Source organism: Aplosporella prunicola (genome assembly GCF_010093885.1).
Source record: "Aplosporella prunicola CBS 121167 unplaced genomic scaffold K452scaffold_21, whole genome shotgun sequence".
NCBI lineage: Eukaryota > Fungi > Ascomycota > Dothideomycetes > Botryosphaeriales > Aplosporellaceae > Aplosporella > Aplosporella prunicola.
Genome location: NW_022983549.1, coordinates 680593 through 707525, shown reverse-complemented (window position 1 = coordinate 707525; position 26933 = coordinate 680593). Strand labels below are relative to the sequence as shown.

General features: G+C 55.2%; 9 protein-coding genes across 9 annotated transcripts; 2 read left to right on the top strand and 7 right to left on the bottom strand.

Annotated features, from left to right (window-relative positions):
• Positions 1 to 403: 403 nt before the first annotated feature.
• K452DRAFT_290280 (uncharacterized protein) lies at positions 404 to 1693 on the top strand. The gene has a single exon (XM_033540974.1). The coding sequence runs from the start codon at positions 735 to 737 to the stop codon at positions 1605 to 1607; it is 873 nt and encodes a 290-aa protein (XP_033394896.1). The 5' UTR covers positions 404 to 734; the 3' UTR covers positions 1608 to 1693.
• Positions 1694 to 1918: 225 nt separating this feature from the next.
• K452DRAFT_276249 (uncharacterized protein) lies at positions 1919 to 3754 on the bottom strand. Its single transcript, XM_033539266.1, has 4 exons — positions 3518 to 3754; positions 2995 to 3413; positions 2632 to 2909; positions 1919 to 2570 (listed from the first exon to the last, which is right to left on the bottom strand). The coding sequence occupies exons 1-4, from the start codon at positions 3702 to 3704 to the stop codon at positions 2150 to 2152; spliced, it is 1305 nt and encodes a 434-aa protein (XP_033394895.1). The 5' UTR covers positions 3705 to 3754; the 3' UTR covers positions 1919 to 2149.
• Positions 3755 to 3974: 220 nt separating this feature from the next.
• On the bottom strand, positions 3975 to 6249 carry K452DRAFT_352815 (uncharacterized protein). Its single transcript, XM_033545792.1, has 3 exons — positions 5696 to 6249; positions 4955 to 5599; positions 3975 to 4900 (listed from the first exon to the last, which is right to left on the bottom strand). The coding sequence occupies exons 1-3, from the start codon at positions 6242 to 6244 to the stop codon at positions 4121 to 4123; spliced, it is 1974 nt and encodes a 657-aa protein (XP_033394894.1). The 5' UTR covers positions 6245 to 6249; the 3' UTR covers positions 3975 to 4120.
• A 442-nt stretch (positions 6250 to 6691) lies between these two features.
• On the bottom strand, positions 6692 to 7313 carry K452DRAFT_300725 (uncharacterized protein; the record flags this gene model as incomplete). Its single annotated transcript, XM_033542363.1, has 2 exons — positions 6692 to 7129; positions 7188 to 7313. 2 exons carry the CDS (start codon positions 7311 to 7313, stop codon positions 6692 to 6694), a joined length of 564 nt encoding a protein of 187 aa, XP_033394893.1.
• A 374-nt stretch (positions 7314 to 7687) lies between these two features.
• On the bottom strand, positions 7688 to 9412 carry K452DRAFT_320778 (uncharacterized protein; the record flags this gene model as incomplete). Its single annotated transcript, XM_033544349.1, has 1 exon — positions 7688 to 9412. The coding sequence occupies one exon, from the start codon at positions 9410 to 9412 to the stop codon at positions 7688 to 7690; it is 1725 nt and encodes a 574-aa protein (XP_033394892.1).
• A 513-nt stretch (positions 9413 to 9925) lies between these two features.
• On the bottom strand, positions 9926 to 12512 carry K452DRAFT_352814 (uncharacterized protein). Its single transcript, XM_033545791.1, has 8 exons — positions 12502 to 12512; positions 12034 to 12436; positions 11897 to 11967; positions 11697 to 11844; positions 11125 to 11648; positions 10513 to 11074; positions 10189 to 10462; positions 9926 to 10128 (listed from the first exon to the last, which is right to left on the bottom strand). The coding sequence occupies exons 2-8, from the start codon at positions 12145 to 12147 to the stop codon at positions 10010 to 10012; spliced, it is 1812 nt and encodes a 603-aa protein (XP_033394891.1). The 5' UTR covers positions 12148 to 12436; positions 12502 to 12512; the 3' UTR covers positions 9926 to 10009.
• A 354-nt stretch (positions 12513 to 12866) lies between these two features.
• Positions 12867 to 15060, bottom strand: K452DRAFT_290277 (uncharacterized protein). Its single transcript, XM_033540973.1, has 7 exons — positions 14640 to 15060; positions 14469 to 14564; positions 14282 to 14406; positions 13989 to 14214; positions 13874 to 13936; positions 13716 to 13821; positions 12867 to 13658 (listed from the first exon to the last, which is right to left on the bottom strand). The coding sequence occupies exons 1-7, from the start codon at positions 14929 to 14931 to the stop codon at positions 13337 to 13339; spliced, it is 1230 nt and encodes a 409-aa protein (XP_033394890.1). The 5' UTR covers positions 14932 to 15060; the 3' UTR covers positions 12867 to 13336.
• Positions 15061 to 15435: 375 nt separating this feature from the next.
• On the bottom strand, positions 15436 to 17126 carry K452DRAFT_290275 (uncharacterized protein). The gene is made up of 7 exons (XM_033540972.1): positions 16679 to 17126; positions 16605 to 16622; positions 16533 to 16545; positions 16247 to 16329; positions 15999 to 16196; positions 15863 to 15948; positions 15436 to 15809 (listed from the first exon to the last, which is right to left on the bottom strand). Exons 1-7 carry the CDS (start codon positions 16724 to 16726, stop codon positions 15767 to 15769), a joined length of 489 nt encoding a protein of 162 aa, XP_033394889.1. The 5' UTR covers positions 16727 to 17126; the 3' UTR covers positions 15436 to 15766.
• A 1012-nt stretch (positions 17127 to 18138) lies between these two features.
• K452DRAFT_300720 (uncharacterized protein) lies at positions 18139 to 21989 on the top strand (the record flags this gene model as incomplete). The annotated part of the gene is made up of 5 exons (XM_033542362.1): positions 18139 to 20542; positions 20600 to 20836; positions 20890 to 21317; positions 21364 to 21795; positions 21852 to 21989. The coding sequence occupies 5 exons, from the start codon at positions 18139 to 18141 to the stop codon at positions 21987 to 21989; spliced, it is 3639 nt and encodes a 1212-aa protein (XP_033394888.1).
• Positions 21990 to 26933: the final 4944 nt, after the last annotated feature.

Below are 26933 nucleotides of genomic sequence, written 5' to 3'. Positions count from 1 at the left end.
AGAATCCGAACATACCGTCAAAAGTGCCCCACGCGTATTGTGTCATGGACTGGTTCAAGCCAACACACATCTGGTCAGAGAAGGAAGATGGCAGGATCGTCTTTCGATACCGCTTCGAAAAGCTCAAGCCGGAGAAGGCGAGCTGGTGGGCTCCTGCAAATCAGGAGATACCCAAAGTCGGATCCCTACCGCCACCGGTAGAAGCTACTTGCAACCTCTGTCGGGAATCCAGCCCACAAGTCTATTTGCAGGGCTGGATGTGCCTTCACCAAGAATGCAAGAGGTTTTGGAAGCTTCCTAACGGACTCGAGCCGGTGGAGTTGTTATACGACCCGCGCTTCTTGAAGCAACGCACAGAGTGGCCACATTCAGCGGAGCCCCAGCCTCTAAAGCCAGAGCCTATGATATTAGATGGCGCTGCCCCAACCGCCGGACAAGCCATATCCTGGGTCGCATGGAAAGGCTTTGTGTGTCCTAAGTGCGGTCGATGCAGTTCGCGGGAGACCTGGAATGGGTGGAAGTGCGGAAACACCGCCTGCAATTTCGAGCACAAAATCCCACACAGCATCATCCCCCCGACTGCTTTCCGGGACTACTACAGCCCGCTCACGTCGGCCTACGCTCCGTCTAAGGATTACCACGCGCCGGAAGTTCAACTGGAGCTCCATTTCCTCCACAATTACCGGATCCACATCTACCGGGTTCCAGGAGTAGATGGCTTCGTGGCGCATTACATGGCCAACAAAACCGTGAACGAGGAGCAGGGAGGTCCAGACGACATGTTCACGGGGCTACAGACCGAGCTTGAAGCCGGAAAGATCGACCTGCGGCGCCGGTTACTGAGCAGCACCACTCTCCGTGGCGGACAACTAACGCAGCATTTCTGTCTAAACTACGGAATGTACTACAAGTTCGTAGCCCAAACAGCCAGCGAGTCCTTCGACACCGCCCCCGCAGCAATAAAGAACACGCGCTCGCGCCTCAACTGGGTGGCGCGGCACGCGCTGCAGCTTGCGCAAACGCCGAATCCCTCCCTGGACTTCAACGAGGAGCTCTTGATCGGCTACTTTGAAAAGCAAGCGATCGACTACCACGACGACGGAGAAGCCGGGCTCGGACCAACCATTGCTTCGCTCTCGCTCGGCTGGCCAGCGCCCATGAAGCTCCGCATGAAAGAGAAGCACTACAACGGGGTGTCGAAAGCGGGCGTCATGGTAACCGACAAGCCGATGCCCGGGTGCGAGAAATACAGCGAACGGCTAGCCGCGTGGCAGGAGCTCGAGGCGTTGAAGGCAACAGGCGGCGAAGAGGCGGCGGCGACCTACAAGCAACGCGTGAAGGCGCTGCCGAAGGAGCTGGGGCTGAAGGCCAAGGGCAACGCCAGGGACGTCGTCACGCTGCAGCTCCGGCACGGCGACGTCATGCTCATGCATGGCGCAGACATTCAGAAGTACTATGAGCATGCTGTTGTTCCTGATGGCGCGCTGCGCTTTGCGCTTACGTGTCGGTACATCGACCCGATGTCGCTTTCGGAGGACATCCGCCCTCACGTTGGCCCTGACAGCCAGCCTTATGACGGTGCGGCGTTGCCGGAGCCGCCAAAGTAGTTGCGCAGTACGGAGACGTTGAGGACAGGGCGTTGCAGTTATGGCGAACAGTTCCGCAGAGACGTGCTGCGCGGAATGTTGGGTAGGAGATAGAGTGGCGTTTTGCTGGACAGGTTGCAGCAGCTTCTTTTTATCTTGGAGTTCAAGGGTCGTGGGGTCGTTTGCAGGGAACGGAACGGAACGGAACGTTGAAGTCCAATCAGATTGACTGAGAGTTTTAGACGATGATGATGGAGCGGCTTTGAACGCTGTTCAAAACGACAGTCTGACTTATAGCTTGGCTTATTTAAGTAAACACAAGGAAACTAATGGTAACTAGAACGTTGCTGTTCAAATAAAGCGGTAGACACAAAGCCAAAGCAGGTAGACAAGGCCGTCATATCACGTACATGTATGTATGTATATCGTCTAAAGCGCAATACGAGCGAGCATCTCGTCCCAAAAGCCAACACAAGACACGGTGCGCAAACACTAAATAAAAGACGCAACTCCAAACAACCTAGTCTTAACCAATACCTTACTATCACCTCCCCCGCCCACGCCTACTTATACAGGCGATTAAAAGCCCTCCCAATCACAATCCTCCTAACCTCACTCGTCCCCGCGCCAATCTCATACAGTTTCGCATCCCTCAACAACCGTCCGGCCGGGATCTCATTCACATAGCCCATGCCCCCGAGACACTGCACTGCATCCAGCGCGCACAGCGTCGCGCGCTCGGCAGCAAAGAGGATGGCGCCGGCGCAGTCCTGGGTGGGGATGAGCCAGTCGTCTGCGGCAATGGCTTCGTGATGACGATCAATGGCCGCGGCGACCGAGAGCGTGTAGGCGCGCGCGGAGGAGAGGGCGACGTGCATGTCTGCGAGCTTGGCTTGCATGAGCTGGTTGTGGGCGAGGGGGATAGAGAACTGGGTGCGGGTGTGGGTGTAGGGGAGGGCGAGGTCGAGGGACGCTTGCATGATGCTGTGTGGAGCGTTAGCCTGCGTAGGAGCTTGGAAGGAGGGAGGGAGGGAGTGTTACATACCCGATGGGCCCAGCGCTCAAGACCAGGCGCTCGAGATCAAGTCCCTCCATTAGGACGCGGACGCCCCTGTCGACGGCGCCGAGGACGTTCTCAGCGGGGACGAAGACGTCCTCGAGCACGATCTCGCCCGTGTTGGAGCCGCGCATGCCGAGTTTGTCGAGCTTGCGCGCGCACGAAAAGCCTTTTGTTTTTGTGTCGACGATGAAGGCCGTGATGCCCTTGGAGCCGGCGTCGGGCGTCGTCTTCGCGTATACGATGATGTAGTCTGCGTCGGGGCCCTGCGGCGCGGGCACGGAGGCAGGTTAGCGCTCGGCTGCTAAGAAGGTTGTACACGAGGTGGGAAGGATGGGAGGCTGGACGTACGTTTGTGATCCACATCTTGGTGCCATTAAGCAAGAACCCGCCATCGACCTTCTTCGCCGTCGTCTTCATGCTCACAACATCGCTGCCAGCAGAATGCTCGCTCATAGCCAGAGCGCCGACCTTCTCGCCCGCAACCAAACCCGGCAAAAAGCGCAACTTCTGGTCCGGCGAGCCGTTCAGCATGAGCTGGTTAACGCAGAGCTGCGAGTGTGCCGCGTACGAGAGGCCGATGCTGCCCGAGGCGCGGCTGATCTCCTCCATGATGACGCAGTGCGCCTGGTAGCCCATGGCCAGCCCGCCGTACTCCTCGTCAGCCGTGATGCCCAGGAAGCCCGCGTCGCCGAGCTTGCGCCACATTTCGTTTGGGAAGGCGTTGGTGCGGTCAGTGTGCGCGGCGACGTCTTCGGGGATCTCGCGGCCTGGGGGTCGCGCGCGCGCGTGTTAGCTACCTGGCTGTTGTTGCTAGAGTTCTTGCGCGGTCGTGATGCTAGTGGGAGAGTGTGAGAGAGAGGGCGTCGCTCACGCGTAAACTCTTGCGCCCGTTCGCGGAGCTCCTCCAGGTCTTCCACGGCTGGCGGCACGAAGCCGCTAGGGTGTTTCGAGGAGAGGAACGCGCGCTGGAACTGGGGGCGGGGGCAGCAGGGACGGGGCCGACAGAGCGGGCGCACGGCGCCGCGGGCGAGCAGACGGGGCACAGATATCGAGGCCATTAGGTATTGTTGGGGCGAGCAAGCGGGAGGGCGAGGTGCGAGAGGGAGTGAGTGCCTGGCAGGGTGAACGGAATCTGGGGTAGCGCCGGCTCGTACCCGGTACCCCGCAAGGGTCCCACGGGTGGCTTGGGCCGTGTATAGCCGTCGGCCTGCCATGTGACGTCGGCGGGGACGGTCGGTCGGCTCCGGGCGAGGCCGAGGCCCGTGGATGCCCTGGTGCCTCATCTCTACTGCCTCTGTTGAATTGATGACGTTCAATAGGTATCCAACCCTTCCGGTTCGCGTTTACATGGGCATCACTACCGCGGAGTCCGCAGCCCAGCCCTATGCAATGCCCCTGCTCTCAACCCTTCTAAAAACGCCAAGTAGGTATACCCATCCTTAACGCCATCAATGCCATACCCACCCTCTTCTATCTATCTCCTCCTCCTCCTATCCTCCCCAATATCCAACGCACTGACCAGTTCCACCAAACTCCCCTCCACCTCCTCCGCTCCCGAAGAAGCAACAACATCGTCCTCACTCAGCCATCCCTCCTCCAGCGCCAGCGCGATCAAGTCCTTCGTAGAATGCAGACCCGAAGCAGGCAGCTTGGTAGGATCAAGCAGCTTCTGGTGAATATACTTCAAGATCTTGGCAAGCTGCGTGCGCTTAGCCTGGAGAGCGTCCTCCGGGTCCGCTTCCGCATCCGCAGCCTTACGCGACCTCGACTTGCTGCGACTGCCGTTCTTCTTCCTCGAAGCAGACGAAGGGGGGAACGGCAAGTCCTTCACCAGCTCATGCAGCACGAAGTGCAGCCACACCAGATTCGTCTGCGGATGGAAGCCCTGCCACGTGCGCCCCGTCTCCGTCGCCTCGTCCCATCGCTCGTAGATGTCCGCTAGTGGGTCGTCCAAGTACACCGCCGAGCGCATGTGCCGATACATCGCGTACTGGTATTCTACTTCTTCGTCGCCGTCGAAGACGCCGGGATCGGCTTCGAGGTCTAGGTACGCAATGTGTGACTCGGGCGGGTCGAGGAAGAGCGGGTGCGTTGGGTCGCACATTTGGGCGCGCGAAAGCGTGTAGTCGATGATGGTGGTTTCGAGGTGTGTAAAGTTGAGGGTGTGGGTTGTGAGATGGGAGGCGGGCGCGAGGAGAGGGAGGGTCGGGGAAGAGGGTTTGATGCAGATGTTGCCCATGTGGAGGTCGCGGTGCTAGTGGGGTTAGTGACATGGCCGAGAAATGGTAGATGATGCTGCAAAGCTTACCTCAAAGCGCGCCTCCTCTTCGCCCTTGCCGAGCGCGAGAGCAACACCCCAGAAAATATCCCACACGCCGAACACGCCGCCGACGTCCTCCAGCTTCAGATCCTCCAAATCCGTGCCGGCGTCTTGCATTTCGACGACCGCCCATAGCTGGTCGTCGTCGTAACTGCCCTGCTCGCCCGGATCCGGGAAGATACTCTGTTTCTCCTCGTCTCTACCTTCATTCCAATCCCTCCACGCCGTTACGAACGGATCCGTCGGCATGCCTTTCAGCACGCGCACCTCGCGGAAGTTCGTGTAGCCTGGAACGTGCGTCATGCGCTGCATAAGCTTGACTTCGCTCTCCACCGACTCGACCGTGCTCATGCCCTCGATCTTCTCTTCTAGTGCCTTCTGCTTCTTTGTCTTCTTGCCCTTCTTCCGTGGAACGGTGCCGGGAGGAGGGCGGAGTGCGATGATCTTGAGGACAGATTCATCAGATGTGCTGAAGTTGGGGTGGGGGGACTTGAGTGAGAGCCGGTAGACTTCGCCGTAGGAGGCTTCGGCGATCTTGAGAATATTGAAGTACGGCTCGAGAGAGGCGGACCAGGTAGAGAAGGGAGTTGGAGCGACACGGCCGTGCGGGTCATTGCACAGGCGGAGAAGGGGCTTAGTGTAAATTGAGAGGGGGTCTGAAGGCGCCGGGCTAGGGAGAACAGTCGAAGGCGCAATGCGGCGGCGGCGGGAGTTGGAGGAAGTCTTGACGGGGGTTTCCAGAGTAGGCTCTAGGTTCGTATGCTTTGTGGATTCTTCTTTCAATGTCGCATTGTCCTCTTCATCCTGAGAGTCGGGAATTTCTTCCTTGACCTCAGCCGAAGCCTCCTTCATCCTGCGATGCCGACGGAGCCTTGGTGTTGGCTCCGGTGTGCTTTCGCTTTTCGAATTTGTGTGCTCCTCAACCCTTCGAGATTTCTTCTCGGGCTTTGATTTCAAAACAGGCGTCGCGGGTTCGTGATTCTCGACCTCGGAAATATTCTCCTTGTGCTCCTTCGCCTTCCGCCGCGCTGGCTTGGGTGTCGCATTGCCGTCTATGGTGCGAAGCGCCCTGTCCTGCTTCTTTTCCACCGTTTTGCTTTTATTGTCCTCTGATTTTATATCCAGGCGATCAACTGCGTTTGTGACATCCTCGATCCCGTTCGTTGTGCGTTTCTCGGTGGGGGATTTGCCGGGACTGGACCAGTTGAAGTTGGAGGAAGTAGCGAAAGCGTTGTTGGTTTTGGGGCGCTTGCCATAAACCATCCTTGGGGGCGCCATTTTGGGTGACTTGGGAGAGTGAATGCCGTGGGAAGCCAAATGTCGACTTAATGAGTGTCCAGAGAAATTGCGGGAGGTTTCTGTTTTGGCTTTAGTGCGGTCCCGTCACCACGGTAACTGCAATCGATAAGCCCACCACGACGTCACCGACGACTTAGGATTCCCATGGATTCTAATGGATCATTCTTTCGCTAATTTTTGTTCACACATAACACCAAGCTGCATTAGAATCATGTTTAAGCTCAGATGTATTGACTAACTTTTGGTGTGAAATGCTAAGCAAAGCCCACGTCGATTCTGTCCTCAACTTTCTCAATTTGTTCCAAGCACTTGTGTACCTCAATCTTTTCTTCCCCTTCCCGCAAGATCCAGTGTCCCAAAGCCTTTGGGATCATTTTGGGGTTCGTAGCTCATAGACCAAAGGAGAGTTTTGCCTGAGACGTTACTTCAGAAGAAACCCTGCCTCGAAGAGACCGAGACCGAGCTGTCATCCATCTTTGCTGCCAGAAGCCTCTCTTCTTCTGGAGGCCCCAGCTCCGGAACATATTGGTGTTGGGTTTCCGGTGGCTGCATTGTAGCATCGCCCCCAATATGTGGCCTGCGAGACGCGGGCGTGTTCGGATTATCATCTACCGCCATAGACTGACTTTCCATCATTCTTGGCCCGTACACAACCGTCTGCTCTTGTATGGCTTCAGTGGTATTATACTGGTCCACATCATCCAGAGGGCCCTCCACAGTAGGACCTGCTGGTGTCGGGTTGGGATCGTTTTGTGACTCAGGCATGACGGTTTGCCCTTGCGCAACTTGCGCAGCTTCTGAGGCATCAAAGTCATTGGTTTCACTCAAAGTAGGCATCAAGGTAATCGATTTCACCCAAAGAACCTTGAGCAGCAATATCCGTCAGTGTTGGGCTTGAATCGTTTTCTGTCTTGCAATGGACAAGAAGTTCTTGGGCTACTTCCGAGGTATCAGGCGGATCCGATTTGTCCAGCGGATCCTCGACTGAGTGTTCAGCTTGCATCGGACTTGGGTTGTTTGCTAGCTCGAGGCTGGCAGACGGATCCATTGTATCTACAACCTCATGGATAACAGGGTCAGCTGTATTGCAGTTTCCTGGCTCATCTTTGGCTGTTTGTGGATGCTTAGCATTCGAAGTGATGGGTTGCCCCGTTTGATTGCAAAGCATCTGCACATTGGAGATTAACTCGGTGTCTGTGGATTGTTCAGTCCTTTCTGCATGTTCCGGAGCCGGAGGTCCGTTCTCAACTGTCGCCGGGCTTATCAAAGTCTTATTGACACATCCTATCTCGTTGGTTGGCGGAGTTCAGCTTTCCTGTTTAGAGGGGGGGATGGTGGTTGGAGCAATAGTAACTGCTTCGCTGTTACTGTCCTCGTCTCGCAGGTTCTGGTCAACCGGATAGACAAACTTCCTCTGGAGTTCTACGCAGACTGCGGGTTCTGGTCAACCGGATTATTCTGCGCTGAGGCTTCTTGCGGAGCATCCTGTTCAGCAGCTGATGGAGACCTGGCCCTTGGCGTCATAGGTGGAGTGTCATCGATCACGATGGTTTCGGAAGTTCCCTTCTTTTGAGCACTTGGCGTTTGACGTCCCGCATTAGATTTGGGTGCATCACCACCCTTGCTCTCGAGCTTGGCCCCACGTTTTTTAGTAGAGTGTTGTTTTTGATTCGGCTCCTTGCTGGCACTCTTTTTTGTCTGCTGTTCTGTGGGGGCTTGTCTCTCTCGTTTAGCTTCAGCTATGGCAAGTTCTCTTCCATGTACGATGACCTCTGCTAAGCTGTACTTTTTACGGCCAGCCTTTTTTTCTTGGGCATGCAACTCTTCCATCCTATCAAAAGCCTTCCGCAGTTTTTTAATGTAATCATTATCCAGGTTTTCGAGCTGTTCGGCGACTGTTGAAGCCCAATATAGAACTATTTGAGTTCTGGTGCTAATAACGGAGATCGACATACGCTGTGATGCTTTTGCTTCCTCCAATTGAGTCTCTGGACTGGTAACTTGTTTACCCAGCCGAGCCTCTAGATTAGTGGCTTGTTTCTTTTGCGCATTTTTGATTTTTGGAGTTTCCTTTTTAGCCGCTTCGAGTTCAACTTTCAGGTGGCTTATCTCCTCGAAAGCTTTTGCTAGCTCGTCTTTGAACCCCTGGATGCGTGACGGAATCTCCAGTGGTTTTATGCTGAGATCTGGAGGATCGCCAGGCTGTCCGTTGTCTTTCCAGTAGTCGTGACGATCTTGAAGAATCTTGCGACCTCTTCCAACAAGTGCTTTTGAACTTATCTCAGGATTTCCTTGAGCGATTGTTTTGTCGATATAATAAATCAGGTCCTTCATAGCACCTCCTACCTCGGCAACGGAGCAGCTCTGTTTATGCATCGCCTCAACCAACTGATACACTCTGAAGAAGAAGATGTAAAACTCTTCTGAGAGTGAAGCAAGTTCTGATGTTTCTTGAGAAACTGATCTCCGTCGTTCATCGCTCTTTTCGCTTGTTATGCTGTCCAATCCCCCAACCTCACCAGCAACAGAACCTCCTTCCACTAGCTTCTTTCCTCGGGACATCATCTCCGCCATGCGCGGATATACTCTGTGCATATTTTTATGTGAAGTTTCGAGATCATCGAGAGAAAGTTCGTCTTCTTTGAAGCCCTCACAATGTTTTTTCGCCTGGTAGGAGTATATGGCAAACTCGTCGCTCAGGCAAACATTGCAACCTTGTACCTGGGTTGCAGCTGCCAGCTCTTCCTTCGCCACTTTCAACTCATCCATTAACTTTCCTTCGTTTTGTGTTGAGGCCTCAAGCTCTTTCTGAAGTCTTTCGTTCTCATGTTTAGTATCCTGAAACTTTACTGTGAGACCTTGGTAGTCTGTGACCAATTTGTTGGTCTCTTCCTGGCGGGCTTTCAGCGTCTCTAGCACTTTCAGCTTTTTCGGTCCTCGCTGTTCTAGATGTGGAACCGGAGATCCTGGTCTCTTGCTAGAGCGGGACGGTGTTTCGCGATCTGCTTCCATGGCTTCAGCGGAAAGGCGTCCAGCAGCTGCATCGCGCGTCATCGGGATAGTTCGTTCGCGAGGTGGGATCTCTACTCTGGCCAGAACCCGGCGTCGGTTGCCAGCTTGCGTCGGCTGCAAGTCGGTTTGTACCATGAAGGACCGATGTCTTGTTGGCGAGTTTGGTTAGATCACGACAAAGGTCGATGACTTGGTGAAGTGAAACTCACGAAAGATGGTCGACCTAGGCAGTACCATTAGCCCAGCAACATCTCAAGCAGAACGAGGGAAGTTTACGTCTCAAGCGCTAAAATCCAGCGAATCGGGGCGTCCGAGAGGCGAACAGAGCAGGGCGTCACAATACTGCGGCAAGGCCGCGAAACGCCACACGCGTCGGCAGGTGTGTCGTGGCTTGTGGAGAGCAGTGGAGGTAGTATGAAGAGAAAAATGAGTGGAGGGAAAGGTTGAGTGGAGAAAGAATGAGCGACAGCGTTTTGTGGTGATGAAGACTATGGACGGGTCAGGTCAGATCTCGAATAGGAAGGAAGTAGGAGTTCATCGGAGTAGGAAGGCGCGGCTTGACGCTCAATCAGCGGTGAGTGTTTAACAACCTACGATGCTCCTCGAAGGCATGCAATTTTCACTATCAAGGCCGACTTTGATAATGAGCAGCAGCACTTCTCTCAATTTTTACAGTCTAAACGTATGAGATCTATGGTCGCGTGGACCGAAAATTCTTACAATTTTCTGACATTACTCGATACCTTTTCCATCTTTTAGCATCTGTATAGCTGTTTCCTTCAGCTTGAACTTCTGCGTCTTTCCATTGGCCGTCTTCGGAATCGAATCCACCCAGAAGACATACTTCGGTACTGTGAGATCAACCGTCAACTACCTCGTCCCTTCATTGTCACAAATCCAGTACAACTTACCAAGGTGATGGCTCAGGTTCTGCCCAACAAAGTCTCTCGTTTCCTTCGCTGTCATTTGCATTTTCGAGTGCACGACTATGAATGCGGATACAACTTCTCCGTAGCGCTCATCTGGCACGCCAACAACGGACACTTCTGCGACAGCATCGTGTGCGAGGAGACAGTTTTCCACCTCGCTTGGATGGATGTTCTCTCCGCCCTTGATGATGAGGTCTTTGATGCGACCAGTGATGGTCACATAGCCTTCCTCGTCCATGGATGCTTCATCTCCGGTCTAAAAATGTGTCAGTCATCATCACGATCCGAAGCGCTGCTGCAACTCACATGCATCCACAACATGCCCTCTTCATCCGGCACAAGCACTTCTGCAGTCCTCTCCTCGTCACCCCAGTAGCCCTTCATCGTGAGATACCCACTGACAGTCAGCTCTCCACGCTCGCCCACATTCAGAACCTGAGTCCAATCCGCCGGATTCACCACTTTGGCCGTGACGTGCGGCATCAGCCTGCCCACCGTCTCGACGCGTTTCTTGATCGGATCGTCCGTCGTTGTCATCGCGCTCACCGGACTGGTCTCCGTCATCCCGTAGCAGATTGTCAGCTCCGTCAAGTTCAGCACTTTGTGTAGTTTCTTCATAACCTCCGCAGGAACGGAGCTGCCTGCCGCAATGCCGGTACGGAGCTGCGAGAAGCCTGTATTGGGGACGACGCCAGCGGCCAGGAGTTCGAGCTCCGCAAGGAACATGGTCGGGACGCCGTAGAGGGCTGTGCAGGCATATTCTTGGACGGCCCGTAGAGAGGCCTCGGCATCGAAGCATTCGCTTGGAAGTACGAAGGCTGAGCCGTGGGTGGCTGTGGCCATGTAGCCAAGGACGGAACCGAAGCAGCTGTAAATGTAAGTGATCTGATATATTCTTGGCACTGAGACAACACTTACTGGAACAGAGGTGGCGGGCAACAAACTACGTCTTTGCTTGTCAGTAACATTCGGTCCCCTATGCTTCTCCCATTATTCAAAATGGCTTTGTTTATAAGGCATGCTGCTTTTGGCGACGAAGTCGTTCCAGAAGTAAACTGAATGTTGACAATATCATTTGGATCCAATCCCTGTTCCGGCAAAGGCCTCTCTGCACCGCTTCCTCCGTCTTGGACAGCATACCAGGGAGTTAATCCAAGGTTCTGAACATCAACTCGGCCATCAGAATTGTCTACGAGGACAACGCTTTGCAGGGATGGCACGAGCTCAGAGTGCACCTGACCTGCTGATCCATTTAGATCTGCAATCAAGTGCTTCAATAGAGGAACGTTAGATCTTGGTTCTTTTCGTGGCCGTCTGGTTTCAGTACCGATGACTATATGGCTAACGGCAAGATGGTTGAGCGCGGAAACAACCTGTGTGGCATTGAATGCGGGGTTTATCGGAACCAAAATTGCACCCAATTTGAAGAGGGCATAGATGAGCTAGGAAGCCGATCAGCAAAGTCCAGCAGCTTGGAATAAACTGCCTACGGTAGTGTATTCTATGTTGTCACCGAGACAAACAGCAATTCGATCTCCCTTCTTGACACCTATGCTCTGCATACCACGTGCCAGAGAATTGCTTTTTCTGTCGAGAGCGTCATAGGAAAGCGTCGTCCGTTGATGCCGGGATATGACGCTTGAGCTGTCTTAGCATGAAGCGACAAGCTATTGCCAAGAGGTGTGCTCACGCAGGGCGGTCTCCATGTTGCGAGACGATCGAGGCAAAGTGTTTGTCCACCGTCTGCTCGAGCAATGGCGGCTACATTTATTGAGCGTTAGTCGACGTGCGGTTTGATGATGACAAGAAATGAAAGCTATACGCTACCTGTGTTGGCCCGCTAGCAAACGCTTTGGTCAGGAGGCTTCTCTTTGTCTCGCAGGGGCCTTTGAGACTGATTCTCAAAGGAGAAGGCTTCCTTCTGAGCAGGGTGCGCAGCATGTTTGCCAGTTTTTGCGGTCAGCCGCCGGGGAGTGTCAAGATTGGGGAATACACGGGGTGGGATTTGCATTGAGGGGTCGCGAATCGGACACTCTGACCCCCGCTTGCCGCCGGGCAGCAGGACAAGTGATTGCCGCTGACAAGGCGGTGTTGGGTGCCGCGCGTGGGGTAAAATGCGGGGCGGGGAGTGGAGAGCACCCGAACGTTGCACGGGAATGCTACCCCGGTTGGGACAACTAGCCGCTTTGAGAGGTGATGATCTTTGTTCAGCTTGTGTCCTGCGCTTTTTCTATAGGGCCATGTTTTAGCCATCTCCGAAGGTGTTGCTTGTGTTGCAACAAGAATTTTGCGTACCTGCAGATGACCAGTTTGCACCAGGCGATCCGCCGAGCGGGTAGCAGCATGCTGCGGGTAGCCTTTTTGCCGCTGTGCTATGTGAAAGGCCGTCGGCTAGGATGTTGCATAGTTTCAGTAGTGCAGGCTGCTTGGCGTCGATGTACTGTGTATATAGTAGCAACACCTCCCAAAAATGAGCGGGGTTGTGAAGGGGCTTCTTGAACATCACGCCACAACAAGCAGTGGGATCTACAAAGTAAACCCCACGAACTGCTCATCTTGATCAACACGCGAGCTGCTATCAACTATTTTTGGCGAACTTCGCATCCTTAGCATTTCAGTATCGATACTAGCACATACCAAGCACTAAGAGATTGTCTCTTCAAAGCCCCCCAAAAACTCCGCATTTCATTCAATCATCAGAGCAACCGTCATGCGTAACTGCATTACCGGCATTGCCGCTGTTCTGTCGCTAACATCTACAGGGCATAGCCTGGCCTATGAGAAAAAGAAAACGTGATAAGTAGGTACAACTATACACTCTCAAAGAGAACAATACCTATACCACATGGGTCAGTGTACGCAGCAGCGGCAGCGCCGCTACTACTCCCTCCATAAGAAAAAGACAAACGGCAGGTATCAAAACCTTTCCAATCCTCCGTAAAACACCAGACTCGGGACTCGTCAAACGTATTCCAAGCGACGTTGGGTATCCAACAGTTCCTTGGCCCAGGTGGAACTTGTGCCGCCCGTTTTCATATACAGTTCACGGTGCTCTCTGTACAAGCACAACTCGCCGCCAACAACTCCCGGTGACCTCCTCTTTCCAAACGACCGTTGCCGATGCTATCATCTAAAAGTCCTTGAACGCCTCGTCGTACTTGTCCGCCATGTCTTGCGTATATGGCGGACGCCCTTCCGGCTCGGGGTCATACTCATCGAAATTCCTAGTGTCATCCGGTCCTCTCAAATGCGGAATGATTGGGCCCGGGACCTTCCGGTAATACAAAGATTCCCAGTCGATGGTACGGAACCAGGGATGTGCTTTGACGGCTCCAACGCCGCCCTTGATGTTGCCAAGGCGTTTGGACGTGTCGACGGTGCAAAGCTTGCCAATGAGGTCACGAGCGTCAGGCGACATGGCCGAAGGGTAGCGAACACGCCCTTCCACAATTCTGTTGAAAAGATAGTGAGTATCGACCTATGCAAATTGAGATGGGAAAGGGGCGTACTGCTCATAGATCTTCATAGGGTTTTGGTCCCAGAAAGGAGGTTGGCCGACCAAGAACTCATAAACGAGAATACCAAAAGCCCACCAGTCGACCGCGCAACCATGTCCTGGACAATCGTCAGTTCATCTTCATGCAAGTATTGCAGTTGAGTGTCTTACCGGTATTCCTGATCACTTCAGGAGCCAAATACTCTGGGGTTCCGCATAACGTGTACGTTTCTCCTACAACACGGTTAGTGGTGTTCTAATCTTTTAGAAACAGTGCAACACTGACTTTGCTCAACTTTCTTTGCGAATCCGAAATCGACAAGCTTCAGGTGACCTTCAGCGTCTATCAGGATGTTTTCGGGCTTCAAGTCTCTGTAAGCGACGCCTTCTTTTTCGTGTAAAAACTCGAGAATCAACACAATCTCCGCGGCGTAGAACTGGGACGTCGGCTCATTGAAACGCCGTGCACGACGGAGGTAGCTGAAAACTTCACCACCGGGGCAGTAGTCGAGCTGATGGACGCATCAAGGTTAGCCCACTGCCTAATCTGGTATTTTTTGTGGAGACGGTTGAACTAACGAGCATGTAGAGCGAGTCCTGGTCTTGGAAACTGGCGACCATGGTCGTTATGAAGGGATGACCAGCAACAGCGGCCAGGACGTTGCGTTCATTGCGGACGTGTTCCACTTGCTTGAGCCGTACCACTGCAGGAACGCTTGTGTCAGTCCATTGGTGCCAGAGTGTGGCCTGGGCTCGGGCAGCTTACCGTCCACTTTGCGGAGGATCTTGAGTGCGAAGACCTTGTCCCGATCTCCTTCACGGGGATTTGCGAGGCGCGCAAGCCATACTCGCGCGAACGTCCCTAATAGTCACGGAAAAAACAAAGTTTAGCCCCGGGATTCGACAGACCACCCCGCGATGACGGTGTTGCGCATACCCGTGCCCAGTGTCTTCACCAGCTCAAAGTCCTCGCAGCGTAGGTACTTGGCTGAATGGCCGACCCTCTTCTTGGTGGGATCGGCGGCTACAACATCCGGCTCTAGCGGATCCTTCTCCGCCTCCCATTCGGCCAAGCGGTTCTTTTCCTCTTCGCGCTGCTTCGCGTCCGCGTGGCTGTTGTGCTTCTGTGATTGGTTGGAGGAGTTGCGATCGTCGCTGTGCCCGTTGTGGTTGGAGCTGCGCATGCTGTGCGGAACGAGGTGGTGCATTGCGGAGGTTGCTGCGGCCATAGCCGTGGTGCGCGACGAGGCGGTGGGAAGGATGTGGTCGTGGTTGGGTTGGCGCGCTCAGTTAGAACATGTCTGCGCGCATGGGTTTCGCGAGAGCGGGCCTGCGACTCGGCAGAGGCAGCAAGCGGCAGAGTGGATGCGGAGTGGTGGTGGTGGAGAGGCTGAGAGGCGTGAGAAGCGTGGGCGGCGTGTTTTGATAGATGGAGGGGTCTGTCGGCGCAAATCGCACTCGGCGCGAGGAGAGTGATGACGCTCCTCTGCTTTGCCTGACATCCCAGGCTCCACCCAGCTAGTCATCGCAGAAAAAAAGCCCTACGGCCGAGCAACCAGCAACCAGGCTCCTCGATCTTGGTCTAGCCTCGCTCAGCCCATCGAGTCCAACCCGCCATTTGGCTCCCTCGGTCGGCCATCGCATTGCATCGCCGGCAGATGACCTGCGATATGCGTGGGGTCCACCTCCGCATGACGAAGCACGTGCGACGCTGCATGATGGATCGCGACTCAGTCACGGAATGCCTTGGTCTGCTTTTCGGCAAGGCCGACCATTACTTTGCTTGCAGCGTGATACACATATATATACATTTCCTTTTCCGGCCCGTTCCGGCGCCCTCTACCGCAAACACTGTCTAACGGCGACGCAATTTATAACTATACGCTGCACGCCAGGCTCCAGCCTCGGGCTCACCATCCGATGGAATGCTCCATCCTTCCAGTGCAGCCAAAGGAGCGCTTCGTACAGTGCATGCTAGCTTAGTTCCGTGGCGTGTCTCGCTCATGTTCACAACCGACGGCTCACCGCCAATCGTGCGCACGAGGCTTCTTCACCGATACTTGCTCATCCGCGGCTGTGAGTGTTGAGGATAAGGCCGACAATAAGACTGCAGCATCCATTAGTCCCTTGCAGTTCAGATCCATATATAGAAATGCATACCCGTAAAGACCCAGGACTTCTCCGAAAATCAGGATCAAAACCATACCAACAAAGATACGCGATTGCTGCATGTACGATCGCACACCCTACGAGACTTAGTATCACACCTTTGCGCATGTCCTGACGATGCACGCACCATATCTCCAACCTTGCCGATCGCGTAGCCTGCAGCACATCCAGTCAGGCCCACCGACAAGCCACACGCAAGGTGCATGAAGCCGCTAAACAGGCTGTAGTTCTGCCCCGGCGGCGGGCCCATGTCTCCGGCAATGAGCACTGCAATGACGAGGGCATAGACAGCAATGATACCGGACATGACGACCGGAATGAGCGACTGTATAATGTAAGTCGGAGAATTGCACCGAGGTGATCTTTAGAACATGCCTTCATGATGAGGTCAGGCCTGAAGGTTCCAACACCGGAGATACCGATGCCTGACTTTGCGGTGCCATATGCGGCTCCTATGCCTGTAGCCACCATCAGCCTCTATCACCACATGTTCTCGCTCTGCAATATGTGGATATGGATAACTCTTTGGCCAAGCCAAGGCAGCCGAATTCGAGCCCCTAGCCGGACAAAGAATTGTGCGTAATTGTAGCGAAATCGGGCTCCAACAGGTTGGGTGTGGTGACGTGTTGGGGAGGATTGAAGTCGACATGGCGTAACGTACATCCGAAGATCATCTGGTCGAGGGGGTCAGAAACGTCGTGAGCTGGTTTGAACGGGTATTGTGGCGACTTACAGCAAACGCGATACCAGCCTGCAACATGTTAGCCGATGCCATAACTACGTGATGGCGATCAGAGCGCAACTTACCATGCCGAAGAACGGCGCGAACTTGGGCGAGAGCTCGGATTCCGACATGGTGTCGAGTCGTGAAAAGTCGGCGGTCGAGACGGTATTCGTAGAAGCGTCAAGGGTTCGTCGAGGCAATGGCGATGCAGGCGATGGGGCCGCTTCAAGGTGCGGTGTTGGCGAGGATAGCTGCGCTGGTGTCCGTGACAGGGAAGTCTTGGCGGAGTCGGTGATGGAGCGATTAAACTCCGTGGGCCGCCTGGATCGTCATCTGGGAATGGAGCCCACCACCTCGAGTCCGTCCTCGACCTCGACACGCGAGACGCCCTCGGCGCATGCCGAGAAGGCACTGTTCTTTACGCAATTACTCGATGACTCGAGGTGCATCCGCACCCGCCCTAGCGCAATTGACATCCGTTGCCCGTTCCGACTCGAAGGGGGCGTTGAGTCACATCCAATTGCTTTTGCACATGGGCAAAGTCTTGAAATTTTCCATGGGGTTAGGCAGGCTGGCCGTTAGTCTATTGCCCGGGCGATGAAGGTCGTCCTTAAACAAGTGCACCAACAAGGCTTCTCCCGTGGCATGCGGAAGAGCTGGCAACTCAACCATCCCGAGTGCTGTTGGAACCCGCATGGAGTCCCAACGATGATCTCCCGATTGCCAAGCCCGTATCTTTGTTTTCTCTGCTGCGCAGTGAGCATAAGCAAATGCGATTGCAAGTGCGCAGTGGACGCCTCAGTCCGGGGCTATGGTGCGCTGGGAGGATCATTTCCCCTGCGAGGCTCGTCCCCCGCCATCACCGCACCCGCGGCCAGGCGTGCTGGCTTGTATTCCATCCTGTGGCTAGCTGATAGAACGTGCTGCGTGCGACTCCAAATGTATGATGCATCACCTCACCCCCAGACGCCTGAGGCACACGTCCCTTGGCGCCAAGCCTTCCCTGTACGGGCAGCCCGCAAGCCCTTGGAGGGACCTCGTCGCAGACACCGTCCGCAGGCTTTGACTTCGGCACGCCGCTCACTCTGCTTTGTCCTCATCCCACGTCGGACCTGCGGGCTGCTCTGATTCCTCACCTGTCATTGTCGACTCCGCCGTTGCCAGTCGTCGCCCGGCTTGCCCCTGCCAGGTCGCCCCCCAATCTCTAAAACGACAGATAATAACCCCAGCCGATTACCGCTCTGCCGGCAGCTCCCAGGGACCAACTCAACTCCGACCTCCTACCTCAACCCCCGAGCTGCTCCAGCGCCCCGGACCGCCCCCGTCTTGCTGCGCCCGCCTCTCCCCTCTCCCTTCAACCTCTTCAACACTCTCTTGTCGCGCTCGCGCTCTCGCAGCTGGGACGTCGCAGTCGCCGCGGCCCTTTGCACACCCCTGCGACCGCACATCCCTCCCTACCAAGCATACCTTCATACACTCCTTCAAGCATTGAGGTTGTAGCTGCGAGGCTGCTCGCCGCACACGGCCGGAGCGGACAAATCACATGGCGGACTACGGCAGTCACCAGGGCAGGGATTATGGTCGCCCTTACGGCCATGCCAGCGACCAGCAGCGGGACACGGCCTTCTCCAGTATCTTTGGAGCCGCGCCCCCGCCGGGGCGCTCTCAAACTATGACTACCCAGACATTCCAGCGCATGCCCGACCGCGCTGCAACCATGTCGGGTCAGGTTTCTGACATGATGCAACGGGCACCCCCGATGCGGCCGGGCATGAATGGTTACGGTTCCGCCCCAAATGGATATTACCCTCCCCCAAGGCCAGGCGACCCTTCGCCGCCCCCCGGACAGCGCCAGCCGCCGGCCCAGTATCTGCCTCAGCCCCTCCGTCCTGATCGCCGGCCCTACAACATGCCGCAACGCATGGATCCCAGAGGGATGCCGCCAGGCCCCATGTACGGCAACAAGCCGATTCCCAACAGGTTTCCTGGTGGCGCCCCGGGTCCGGCTTTGGCATCGGACCCATACCGTTCTCAGTCCCTCGCCGCTGCTCCCCGCCCTCAGATGTACCCCACTCCCCCTGGGTCGCACCACGTGAATCCGGCACACGCCTTCCGGCAACAACCATACACGAACCACATGGCGAGGACAACCGCACAAGGAAGGGTGGTCCCGGAGAGACCGGATGAGCGGACCATGTCTTTGACATCTTTTGCCCGAGACAACGAATATGCTCAGACTATGAGCGGGCGCGTCATACCGAACCGTAGGCGTGAATCAGGTGACACGAATGGAGGACCGATGCCAATGGCGCCCCACGACCAAGCGTCGCCCGGTCACGGAGCCCCTCATATCACGCCGAGCCCTGGCGTAAAGACGAGGACCACCAGCCAAGGCAGCTTCAGCACGCAGAGAACCATGTCCATGGCTTCAACGATTGCGCCGTCTGACCTGACCGAGACAACTTTGCGGCCCTCGAAATCGAGCTCCTCGCAGCATCCGCAGATGGTTGCTCAAGAAAAGCGTCCTATGGTCTACCCGGCGCTGCTGTCCCGGGTTTCGGAGGCCTTCAGGGCGCGGATTATTTTGGGCGAAAAGGAAAAGGACGGGCTGGTATACAACAGTGCTTTCACGGGTGCGGAAGCTGTGGAGCTCATCGCCTACATCATCAGGACCTCGGACCGAAACCTTGCGCTTCTTCTGGGCCGGTCTCTTGATGCGCAAAAGTTCTTCCATGAAGTTACTTACGCTCACAGATTACGAGATTCGCCAGCCGAGGTGTATCAGTTCCGGGAGACCATGCTGGAGGATTCCACCGAGGTGAACGGTGTCTTCACGCTTTTGACAGAATGCTATTCCCCAACGTGCACGAGAGACAAACTCTGTTACTCGATTGCTTGCCCGCGCCGGTTGGAACAGCAGGCTCGGCTGAACATGAAGCCCCAGCCCGGGTTGAAGAGGGAGGAGTCCAAGTCTAGTCTTCACGATGACGATGACAATGATGAGAAGAAGCTCTGGATCATGACTGTCTCCAAGGAGGTGGCTGACAGCATCTCTGACAAGGAGAAGAAGCGCCAGGAAGTCCTTTCCGAACTGATGTACACGGAGCGCGACTTCGTCAAGGACCTTGAGTATCTCCGGGACTTCTGGATGAAGCCGTTGCGCAACCCCCAGACGTCGCCCATCCCCGAGCATCGCCGCGAAAAATTCATTCGCACCGTCTTCTCAAACTGCCAAGAAGTCTACAAGGTCAACGCCAAAATGGCAGAGTCACTGACCCGAAGACAGCAAGTGGAGCCAGTGGTCAAAAACGTCGGCGATATCTTCCTGGAATACGTGCCTCACTTTGGTCCTTTCATCAAGTATGGTGCCAACCAGCTCTTTGGCAAGTACGAGTTCGAACATGAGAAGAAGACAAACCCTGCATTCGCGAAATTCGTGGACGAAGTGGAACGAATGAAAGAATCGAGGAAGCTGGAACTCAACGGTTACCTTACGAAGCCGACGACGAGATTGGCCAGATACCCGCTGCTTTTGGAGAACGTGCTCAAGTACACCGCCGATGAAAACCCGGATCGCAAGGATATACCGAAGGCGGTGGAACTGATCCGCGAATTCCTTTCGAAGGTCAACGTTGAATCCGGAAAGGCAGAGAACCATTTCAACTTGGTGCAGCTAAACAGGGATCTCAAGTTCCGACCTGGCGAATACGTCGACCTGAAGCTTACTGAAGAGAACCGCCAGCTCGTCTTCAAGGGAGCTCTGAAGAAGACTCCGACTGACAGCAACACGGATATTCAAGCCTACCTGTTCGATCACGCCGTCCTGCTCGTCCGCGTCAAAACCGTGAACAAGAAAGAGGAGATGAAGGTTTACAGGAAACCTATCCCTCTGGAATTGCTGGTCATCACGCAAATGGACGAGCTGTTCCCTACCAATAATAAGCAGGGTATAGCCAAACGGCCTTCTCCAAATTTAGCCCTCACTAACAAAAATGCTCCAACAGCACCCAAATCCGACAACTCCAAGACGCAAGGCTACCCGATCACTTTCAAGCACCTTGGTAAAGGAGGTTACGAATTGACGCTGTACGCCACGACGCAAATCTCGCAGGAGAAATGGATGAAACACATTCAAGAGCAGCAAAAGAACCTGAGAGACCGGAGTAACATCTTCACCAAGGAGATTGTTTGCGAAGGATTCTTCAACCAGTCCATCAGGGTCAATTGCTGTGTGCCGCTTGGTTCGTATCCTTTCCTTTGTTTTCTTGTGAGAATAACACTGATTCAGACGCAGATGGTGGCCGCAAATTGGCTTACGGCACTGACTTTGGTGTATACGTTGCTGACCGTAGGCCGAAGGATGCTTCTATGAAGCCCAAGCGTGTGCTTGACTGCAAGGCGGTCACACAAATTGACGTGCTGGAGCAGCACCAGATTCTCTTGGTCCTGTCCGACAAGACCATGTACTCGTACCCGCTCGACGCATTGGACACCGACGAAACCCAGGGCGCAGTGTCGAAGAGGGGAAGGAAGATTTGCCACGCCAATTTCTTCAAGGCTGGTGTATGCGTCGGCCAGCATCTTGTATGCTGTGTCAAGACCTCGGCGCTCTCTACTACGATCAAGGTCTACGAGCCAATGGAAAACATGGGCAGGAAGTCGAAGAAGTCTGGATTCTCGAGGATGCTTGCTGGTGGGCAGGATGTGCTCAAGCCTTACAAGGTGCGTTTATCTTACAGCAGGCCTGTGATTGTATTGACAAACCTAGGAATTCTACATCCCCACGGAATCAACCTCGATCCACTTCCTCAGGTCGAAGCTCTGCGTTGGTTGCGCCAAGGGTTTCGAAGTCGTTTCGCTCGAGACGCTCGAGACGCAATCTCTGCTCGACCAGGCCGACACTTCTCTCGACTTCGTTGCGCGTCGCGAAAACATCAAGCCGATCCACATCGAGCGTCTATCATCCGAGTTCTTGCTGTGTTACACCGACTTTTCCTTCTTCGTCAACCGGAATGGCTGGCGCGCTCGTCCGGATTGGAAGATTACATGGGAAGGCACTCCACAAGCCTTTGCCATCTTCAATCCTTACATCCTCGCCTTCGAGCCCAGTTTCATCGAAATCAGGCACATGGAGACGGGAATGCTGGTGCACATTCTCACTGCAAAGAACATCAGGATGCTGCATTCTTCCACGAGAGAGGTGAGTTGCTAGCTGCCGTACAGTCAAAAGACTTCGAGCTTACAAGGTGCAACCAGATTCTGTACGCGTACGAAGACGAAATGGGCGAAGACACGATTGCATCGCTCGACTTCTGGAGCCGACCTCAGAGTCCGCCCCTTTCGAAGCAAACCCCGACAGCGCCACCGCAAATCTCGCCACAGCACTTTGGTTGAAGCGCCCGTTCCCTGGTGGATGGTCGTCGACCTTTGCTACTGGCGTCCGATGCGTGTTCCGGCACTTGATACCAGCATGCTGTCTTCCTCTTCTTCTCCCACTTCTACTTCCTGAACCGTTGCTTCTCAGATTCGAAATTCGAACCACCTTATCAGCCCGTCCAAGCGAAATCTTAATATGCAACCTGGATGATCTTCGCTCAAGATCCACAGCGCCCGGTCGTAGTGATCTCGCCGCGCTCACAGATCTGGACGGGGCTTTCCCCTACTTTTTCTCACTTTTTACTACTACTGCTCTTCGTCGGTTAGTATCCTGCGTCAAAAGCGCGCGTCCGTGTACAAAGAGCGATTACTCTTTTAGTCTGACACTTTTATGCTTTACACCTTAACCCCCCCTTTTTTTGGCTTGGTTATCTGCGGCGTGCGGGAGCGACATTTTTCTGCCTTTGCAATCATATCTGAGTTTTGAGTTTCTTTTTTTATCAGTCCGATTCCCATGTTCCGGGAATGATGGAGAAGATCGAGGTGCTGGGCAGGCGGAGCAGTGACGAGGATGGCGGATGGGCGAGATTGCACAGGCTTGCTTCGTTACGGTAAGGACCGGTGATGGGGACGGACGATTTGAGGGGATAACTGCGCGCACAGGGCTGCTGGCGGTGGATCGAAGCAGAGGGGGGGGAGGAGAGGGAGAGGGGGGTTGAGTCAAGGGCAGAGAGGGGGGCGTGTGTGCGCGTGTGTGTGCGCGTGTGTGTGTGCGCGCTATGTGGTGATCAGGACTACTCTTCTTCTACGTTTTCCGTCGGGACTGCTGCCACTGCTGCTGCTGTCGCTGTCGCTGTCGCTGTCGCTGTCGCTGCTATTACTGCAGCTGCTGCAGCTGCAGGTTTTCGTTTTTTGTAGAAAAACATGGTAAGCATCAGTCAGTCAGTCAGTCAGTTGCGGTTAGGCAGACCATGTTGTTGTCGTTGCGCGCGCGATTCACGCAAATATGGGGGATTTGGAACGAACGACGGACGAATGCGCCGTGAGCGAGGTCGACATGCACGAGAGCCATGTCAGATAGGTAGTTATGGGGGATGGATGGATTTGATTGATTGAACGGAACGGAACGGGGGACGGGGGTTAAGCATGTGTATCTAAGGCACCAAGGCACTTAACTATCTACTACTACTACTACTACTACTACTACTACTACTACCAACACTTAATACGCTTTGTTGCAGCAACTTTTTTCTTTTTTTCGGTCGTGATGGTTGTTTTGGTTTTTAGCGTGGAGAGGGGATGGGGGCGCCTGCGCGCGAAGACATTGCGCTTGATTGCGAGTGGCGGGAGACGTGCTGCTGCACTGATCGTAGCGCGCGGGTGGGGGGAGGGGCGGGCGATCTGGGTCTGTGTGCGCGGATGGGGGTGCGTATATAGTATATTTATAAATTATGTAGGTGAGGTTGTTTTTGGTCGCTGGTGGGGGGAGGCGTCGTGTGCGGACTGGTTTGCGGGTTTAGCGTCAGACTCGGTGGGGGGGAGGGAGGGGGTAGGGTGTTGGCTGCGTGGTGGTTGAGGGGTTAGTTGGTAAGGGGAATAGGAGGAGGGAGTTTTGGTGGCTTATTGTTGGTGGTTATAGGCCCGTGGGTGGAAATTGATTGGTGTTGAGTTGGGTTGGGTTGGTGTGGCTAGGGGAGTCACTGTTGTTTGAGACTGGGGAGGATGTTCGGGTTGGGTTCTGGATATGTGGTATTTATATTGTAGTTGGGCGACACTCTGCTGGATGAGAATCTTTGGTATGGAGATGGTGTTTTGTGCACTGCGGTAGTAGGTTGCTGCCTGGGAAGTTGATTTGTGGTCGCCGGAAATCAATGAATCATAATACAATGAATGGAGGATATTGTGTTGGTGAAATTTAATTATCGCCAGCTCGAGGAGTTCTTTGTTTTTAAAGTGAGTTCAGTGACGATTAATTTTTATCTATAGGAGTGCTTTACATTTTGCAATGGATTAAAGATTTTGTTATTCTTTCTTTGGCTTTTCTTATTCCTCCTGTTGTACATCCAACCGTGTTTTGATTTTCTCGTCTGTTTCCTGCATCTGTTTTTTTAAGTAGTTCCCTTTTAGATTCACTTTTCTTTCTAGTCTGTTATCATTCTTACTCACCAGTCTTCAAGTTCTTCCGATGTCTCATCTTCACGTCCACCTCTACCGTAAACCCCTCGTCCTCTTCCCCTCTTCCCCGCCTCAACTACAATGGAAAACCCAGTCCATCAACGCCATCCATACCATCACAAACAAGAAACCCACCAGCGTAAGCACTAACGCATGACAATCTACCATCAAACTCTCCGAGCACGTCTGCCGAACGATATACCATAGTGCCACGCAGTGCAACAGCCAGGCAGGGCAGCACAGCAACCACCCCCGGCCTGTCGGGCAGGAAGACATGAAACACGGGCTAGTAACGCAGCCGCAGCAACACAGCAACCGCCTATCTCTCGACGTCAACGACACAAGAAAGCCCAAGCCCTCACTTCCTAGCAACAGTCCCGTCAAGCTTCAAGCCACATCTCACGCACATCAGCCCATCTATCGCATCTGCAACTGCTCGTACGAGTAGCAGTAGCAGCAGCAGCATCGCTTTCTCTCTCTTTCTCTCTCGCTCTCGCATCCACTCCCCTCTCCAACAAACCATACACCGTACAGTAGCGCCGCCTCGCACCGTCACTCCTCTCCGGCCCCGGCTCCGGCTTCTCCTTCCCCGGGTATCCAGCCCCGCCCTTCCACCCACTGACATCCCATCCCGCCCTCCCGCCCTCCACACCGCAGGGCAAGTCAGGCGTGGCAAGAAACTCTTCCCCGCACTCGCACTCGCCCAACAAGCCACGCGATCTCCATCCCACACACACACCCCGGGCGCCAGGGCGTGCGTGTGTAGGCCCGCCACCCCTTCACCCGGTCCCGACAGCCTGCCTGGAATACTTACTTACCCTACCTACAGTACCTACCCACCTACGTAGTAGCACGAGCACGAGCAGGGCAGGACAGGGCAGGCCAGGCGCCACGTTACCAGGCCCGCGCACCCATCCGCCCGTCTGCCTGCCTGCCTGCCTGCCTGCCTGGCAGCCGTGCCGCGGTGGCGGAACCGCACTACCAACACACACGACACACGACACACGCGCACGCGCACGTCCGGTTTGCCTTTCTGCCGCGGTGGATTTGCTGGATGCCGCCGCATGCCAGGACGCATGGAAGCGTCGCGGATGCAGGCCACGCTCACTCGCTGGCTCGCTGGTTGGCCAATCCGGACGTAGAGCGGGCGCACGTGTGCGCTTGGGGGGTTGCGGCTCGCTGGATGGATGAGAGGAAGAGGGAGAGGGAGGGCTATTTTCGCGCGCGTGCGCGTATGCTTGAGTGCGTGTGGGTTGCAGGAGTGGGAAGTGGAATAGAAAGTTCTGGACGGAGGAGGAGGAGGAGGGAGAGGGGAGAGGGAGGGGCGGTTCTTCCAACCCTTCATGCACGGCACTGCGCTGCGCTTTGCTGGGCTTCGTTTCGCCTCGCTAGGTTTGTTTTGCTTTTCTTTTCTTTTCTTTGCTTTGCTTTGTGGGGGTCAGAGAGGCCGTCCGTCTACTCCTACGGCGCAGCTAGCTCGTTTGTTCTTTTTCTTCAGATGCCCACTTCTCGTATACTCATACACAGCGGGACTTACCCACCTAATTGCCTACGGCAGTCGAGAACCAACCCAACCCGAACCGAACTGACGTGAAGTTAACAACTTGACGGCCTGGCGGCGCGGCTCGCCTCGCTGCAGCACGCTGCGGCACGATACGCAATGATCGGAGCGAGGAAGAGAGTGGGTGGGTCAAACAGACACCCCACCCCGGCCGTCGTTCTTTACAAGCTCCACCACCTAGCAACAACGGCAACGGCAACGGCAACGGCTCAACACCACCAACAACCAAGCCTCAGCCACCACGCACAACCGCAATCAAGCTTCCGCAAAAAACGACACAGCAGCAGCACATACATAAGCTTCGACAAAGACCTCACCAATAACTAGCGGCCGCTGTGTAGGCTGTCTGCTCTGTCTCTGCTGCCCCTGCCGCGCCAGCCCGCGTGACTCGTGCCCCACGCCTCCTGCCTAGGGTAGGGGGGTGTGTGTGTATGCCCCACGCGCTAAGCATCTCCGGGCCAGGGTCCCGGTGCCGGTGCCGGGTCCCTGGGTGGGGGAGTGGGTCCGCCAGCCCGCTGGCAGGGTATGCGTGTGGGTATGGGATTGTATGAGAGGCGAGGCGAGATGAGAGGACTGGGGAAGAGGGAGGGGCGGGCGTGGCCTGCGGGTGCGGCTGCGCGGCTGGGCTGGGCTGGGCTGGGCTGGTGGGTGGGTGAGTGTTGATGGGATGATGGGATGGGTGTGGGTGGTGGTGGGAGTGAGCTGAGCGTTGCTTATCCCGGCTGGCTGGCTGGCTGGCTGGCTGGCTAGTTGTCTGATATCTGTCTGGCTGGCGAGCTGGCTGGAGACCTATCTGCCTACCTGCCTGCCTACCTGTCTGCCTACACACTCCTACAGTACCTACCTATCTACCTCCGTACCCAACTGCCCTCGCCGCGATCCCAGCACCTCCGCGCCATAAATCCACACAGCACACAACCCACCCGCCCGCCAATCGGAGCAGCAAGCCTCGGCCGCGCCCTCGAGGCGTAGACAAATCGACTCGAGGCAGGCTGGCGTCACGGCGCGCATGCATACATACGTGCATACAAGCGTACATACGTGCAGCCGGCAGCCGCCGCTGCGAGCAGGCGGGCGAGGTCAGCAAGCAGGCACGCGCTGGCGCTGCTCGTACGAGGCCCCTGCGGGTATGTACTGTACGGACGGTACGGACGGTACATGGGGACGACCGGGCGGGTTTAAGACAGGTTTATGGCCGGCGTGTGCACTAGTCTCTCGTGCCTTTT

Excerpts from the sequence above, each read along its gene's own strand:
- K452DRAFT_290277 (XM_033540973.1), bottom strand. The coding sequence starts at position 14,931 with ATGGCCGCAGCAACCTCCGCAATGCACCACCTCGTTCCGCACAGCATG. Across the intron at positions 14,565-14,639 it reads GGTGAAGACACTGGGCACGG|GGACGTTCGCGCGAGTATGG; the intron begins GTATGCGCAACA and ends CGTGACTATTAG. Across the intron at positions 13,937-13,988 it reads CGCAAAGAAAGTTGAGCAAA|GAGAAACGTACACGTTATGC; the intron begins GTCAGTGTTGCA and ends ACCGTGTTGTAG.
- K452DRAFT_290280 (XM_033540974.1), top strand. The coding sequence starts at position 735 with ATGGCCAACAAAACCGTGAACGAGGAGCAGGGAGGTCCAGACGACATG.
- K452DRAFT_276249 (XM_033539266.1), bottom strand. The coding sequence starts at position 3,704 with ATGGCCTCGATATCTGTGCCCCGTCTGCTCGCCCGCGGCGCCGTGCGC. Across the intron at positions 3,414-3,517 it reads ACGGGCGCAAGAGTTTACGC|GCCGCGAGATCCCCGAAGAC; the intron begins GTGAGCGACGCC and ends CGCGACCCCCAG. Across the intron at positions 2,571-2,631 it reads TTGAGCGCTGGGCCCATCGG|CATCATGCAAGCGTCCCTCG; the intron begins GTATGTAACACT and ends CGCTCCACACAG.
- K452DRAFT_290275 (XM_033540972.1), bottom strand. The coding sequence starts at position 16,726 with ATGTCGGAATCCGAGCTCTCGCCCAAGTTCGCGCCGTTCTTCGGCATG. Across the intron at positions 15,949-15,998 it reads TCGGCAAGGTTGGAGATATG|GGTGTGCGATCGTACATGCA; the intron begins GTGCGTGCATCG and ends TAAGTCTCGTAG. Across the intron at positions 15,810-15,862 it reads GAAGTCCTGGGTCTTTACGG|TCTTATTGTCGGCCTTATCC; the intron begins GTATGCATTTCT and ends TGGATGCTGCAG.
- K452DRAFT_352814 (XM_033545791.1), bottom strand. The coding sequence starts at position 12,147 with ATGCTGCGCACCCTGCTCAGAAGGAAGCCTTCTCCTTTGAGAATCAGT. Across the intron at positions 11,075-11,124 it reads TGCCCGCCACCTCTGTTCCA|CTGCTTCGGTTCCGTCCTTG; the intron begins GTAAGTGTTGTC and ends TTACATTTACAG. Across the intron at positions 10,129-10,188 it reads GAACCTGAGCCATCACCTTG|TACCGAAGTATGTCTTCTGG; the intron begins GTAAGTTGTACT and ends TTGATCTCACAG.
- K452DRAFT_352815 (XM_033545792.1), bottom strand. The coding sequence starts at position 6,244 with ATGGCGCCCCCAAGGATGGTTTATGGCAAGCGCCCCAAAACCAACAAC. Across the intron at positions 5,600-5,695 it reads AGCCTACTCTGGAAACCCCC|CCCCTTCTCCGCCTGTGCAA; the intron begins GTCAAGACTTCC and ends ATTTACACTAAG. Across the intron at positions 4,901-4,954 it reads AAGAGGAGGCGCGCTTTGAG|CACCGCGACCTCCACATGGG; the intron begins GTAAGCTTTGCA and ends TAACCCCACTAG.